This window comes from Poecilia reticulata, linkage group LG1, assembly GCF_000633615.1.
Source record: "Poecilia reticulata strain Guanapo linkage group LG1, Guppy_female_1.0+MT, whole genome shotgun sequence".
NCBI lineage: Eukaryota > Metazoa > Chordata > Actinopteri > Cyprinodontiformes > Poeciliidae > Poecilia > Poecilia reticulata.
Window position 1 is genome coordinate 26,626,632 of NC_024331.1, and position 3,685 is coordinate 26,630,316.

At 36.6% G+C, this 3,685-nt stretch overlaps 1 protein-coding gene across 1 annotated transcript in view; it reads left to right on the top strand.

Annotated features, from left to right (window-relative positions):
* Positions 1–357: 357 nt before the first annotated feature.
* Positions 358–3,685, top strand: part of atpv0e2 (ATPase H+ transporting V0 subunit e2) — an 8,127-nt gene continuing 4,799 nt past the window's right edge. The window contains exons 1-2 of the mRNA XM_008418177.2: positions 358–584; positions 1,890–1,937. Coding sequence (XP_008416399.1) covers positions 481–584; positions 1,890–1,937 — 152 coding nt within the window. The 5' untranslated portion in view covers positions 358–480. The remainder of the gene's footprint in view (positions 585–1,889; positions 1,938–3,685) is intronic.

Consider the following 3,685-nt stretch of genomic DNA (forward strand, 5'->3'; position numbering starts at 1 on the left):
ATAGATAGATAGATAGATAGATAGATAGATAGATAGATAGATAGATAGATAGATAGATAGATAGATAGATAGATAGATAGATAGATAGATAGATATTTCCAAACCTAAAAATATGCCTTTATTATTAAAAATAACATCCGTTTCTAAATGTTTTTTTTTCCCCTAATCATATTTATCCTATATTTCAACAAATATTGGATTGGTTTTCTGCTCCAACATCAGCACCAGACAACACAATAACACAAACAATATTAATCTATGAGAGCAGAGCTCTATTTAACGCCATCTGCTGTAATACTGAAAGACAGGGAGCTCCACCAATCAAACACAGCCGCCTTTTTGCTTTGGACCAATCACACGCCACCTCTCCGGGAGTGGGCGGGAACAGTGCGACGGACTGACTGTAGCCGTTGATGCGCTTCTTTTCGAAGCCAAACCGATAGATTTTTCCCATTTCTGCGGCTTTTCCCGACTGCAGCCATGGTGTCTCACTCTCTGGCCCTGCCGATGATCTGCTTCACCACGTTATGGGCGCTGGTGGGGGTCGTGGCTCCATTTTTAGTGCCGAAAGGACCCAACCGCGGGTAGGTGGCTTCTCCAATTGGCTACATCCTATAATAAATTCTCTTTAATTTTAAACATTAGGAAGCTTGCAGTCGTTTTATTGACATAATTTTCTCCTGAAAATGTGATTTTGCTGTGTTAGTGTGTTTAGAAATGAATGAGAGTTTGGCTTGAATCGTGATAGAGGCCTGGCGTCATCAAGGATAATCCCTCCATCGTCCCTGCATCCATACATACACACACACACACACGCACACACACACGCACACACACACGCGCACACACACACACACACACACACACACACACACACACACACACTGTCCCAGCGCCGTCATCTCCTCCGTTCAGCGGTCAAATCATGCCAACATTAATGAAAACATTCGTTTATTATTGTTTCTTGTTTCATTTATTTACGCTGACTATGAAATGTGTGTTGAAATACCTGTCTTTTTATGTTTGTTTAAAATATTAACAGCATGAAAACAGTATTCCAAAACAAATGTTATACACTTCATGCTACATGTTTTGCTCCAATCTGTTAGATAAATGTAAATGAATAAATAAAACAAGATTCATTTTTTCAGTTATATAAGTTTACACACTTATTGATTCAATTTTGCATTCATTAATTCTTCAATTATTTTCAGCTGTTTTCAAATGACTAGACAACTTTTCCGTCAGATTTTGCTCTTTTCTGGTGAGGCAGTGATTTTTTTTTATTTTTTTTTATTGTTTTGGTTGTTTGCTGGATTTTTGATCAAAACTAACTAACTAGTGTTATAATTTAATTTGACAAAAATCCAGTTTCATCTGAAGAAAATTCAGATGAGGTGATTTTTGTGTACCACTCACAGTATGGAGAACCAATCCTGCCATAAGTAAAATTATGTATTTCTTCTTAATTATGGCAGGATTGATCCTCCATTCGGTAGCTAGTGCCTCTGCATGAGACAAGTCATCGTTGCTGCAGTTCCCCTCTAAAACACTAGGTGTAGCTGTTGAGAAAATAATACGTATCGTTATATTGAAATAGTATCTCAATATAAAGAGAAATATTTTTTATCAGAGTGGCAGAAACAGGCTTCCATAAAAATGGCACCAGATGTTTATATAAACAAAAGCTAATCCACAGTTTCAGCTTATATAGTTTATATTTCAAAAGTTGCATCAGTTTGATAATCATCTTCATGATATAATTGATTTGGTTCAGAGGTGATGATGCATCTTAAATATTTGTAATATTAAATCTGCCTGCAACACATTTATTAATAATACTAGAAAGAAACATGAGGTTCATGTTTTTGTTTTTATTTTTTTTACAGTGTGATCGTCACCAGTCTCATCCTCACAGCCGTCTGCTGTTACTTATTGTGAGTACAGATGTTTTATTCTTCTTAAGAGCTAACTGGGCTCTGATTTAATCATCTGTGTTGTTGTATATATTTTTTTAAAACATCATTTTATAAACATGATCAGGTATGACAGCCAAAAACTTACACAGGGACACAAATATGCCGAGTGGTCTGATGTTCATTAACGTTTTCCAAAGAGCTTAACTGGCTAAATTTGAACTAATTTTGAATGGCCAGCTATGGAAGCATTGTTAAATCAAAACTAAAAGCCTACCTGCTAGAGTTGCCTTTGATTCATAATAACAGGAACACTGATCAATATATTTGATGTGCATTTGTTTGATTATTTTGATGATGGCATTTGACAAAATGTAATATTTATTGCTGTTTTATAATCAGGCGTAAAGCACTTTGAACTGCATCATTACTGACATGCGTTATACAATTAATATGACTTAACTTATCGTAAGGCTAAAGTCAGAAGATGTCTAAACAAGCAGAATATTAACATTTTAGAGTTGTGGTCAAGTATCTCCAAAAAACTCAGAACCCAACTGTTCCGTTCCCAGAAAGCAAAGGAGAGAAAAAGAAGTCAACAAAATGTTGATAGTTGCAAGAAGGTCACAGTCATTCAGGATATATTCCACTTAAACTTGTAGTTTTAATTTCTTCTTAGTATGTCAAAGGCAGGAAAAATAAAAGTGTTAAAATCAACAAAACATTTGGTTCACCTCTAACCATTTGGCCAACGGATATGAGCTGCTTGCAATCTTATCTTTCCGCCACTAGAGGGAGCTCTGTAGCTTGAAGAAAACAGCAGGTGCAGGTGGGTAAGGGTTAGGGCTAAAAATAGTTTAGCTTTATTTGGATAAAATAAGAAAAATAACCCTGAAAGCCAAAGGATGGAGAATGAAATGTGACATGCTGTGGGAACATTAGATTATGCTGAATGTGAGCAAAACAACAGAGATGATTTTGGATTATGTCCATCATGGGAAATAATCCAGGGGAGGTAATGGAGAAATATAAATACCTCTGTAGACAACAAACTGGGCTGGAGAATGAGGACAGACAGAGCTGACTGTAATTTCTGAGGAAGATTATGGTAAATCATTCAGCATTTGCATCAAGATGATGCAGATCTTCTACATGTCTCTTGTGGGGAGTTTAGTTAAATGCTGTAAGGTATTAGAAAATATTACAAATGTGATAGGGACGCAAGCAGTTAATGGACTTCTGATTAAGGGTCGTTTTATGGTTTATTAGATTAAATTTCGTTCCAATCCATTAACCAGTAACCGCTTACACCTCCCGTTAGTGATGTAATCTGGCCGCCATCCAGCAGAGGGCGCTGCTGGTCACCCTGAAGCGGAGGCAGTTGATTATATAGAACTAAAGATGGAGTCACACTAGAACGGGAAGGAGAAACGATCCAAACAGAATCCGGTGTGAGATGTAAAATGCACTTTATGCGGTTCTGTATTGAAATATAAACACTCGACAAGCTCCGTAAGTTTCCCCTTATTAGCGCTCATTCAGCCGTACTGCATGCGGAACGACGTCAAGTTCTCATTCAAAAATTCTTGATATGCTACAAAGCTAACGGTATTTTGTATAAGTAACATGGTGGCTGAAAACATGATGCCAATAATCAGGGGCTTGTATCAACACCTCTCTGTACATGTAAAATTGAGTTTTTCCCACATATTTTATACATTTTCATCAGTTATTTTTCTATTTGGCAAAGATTTCTGATTTTATATATA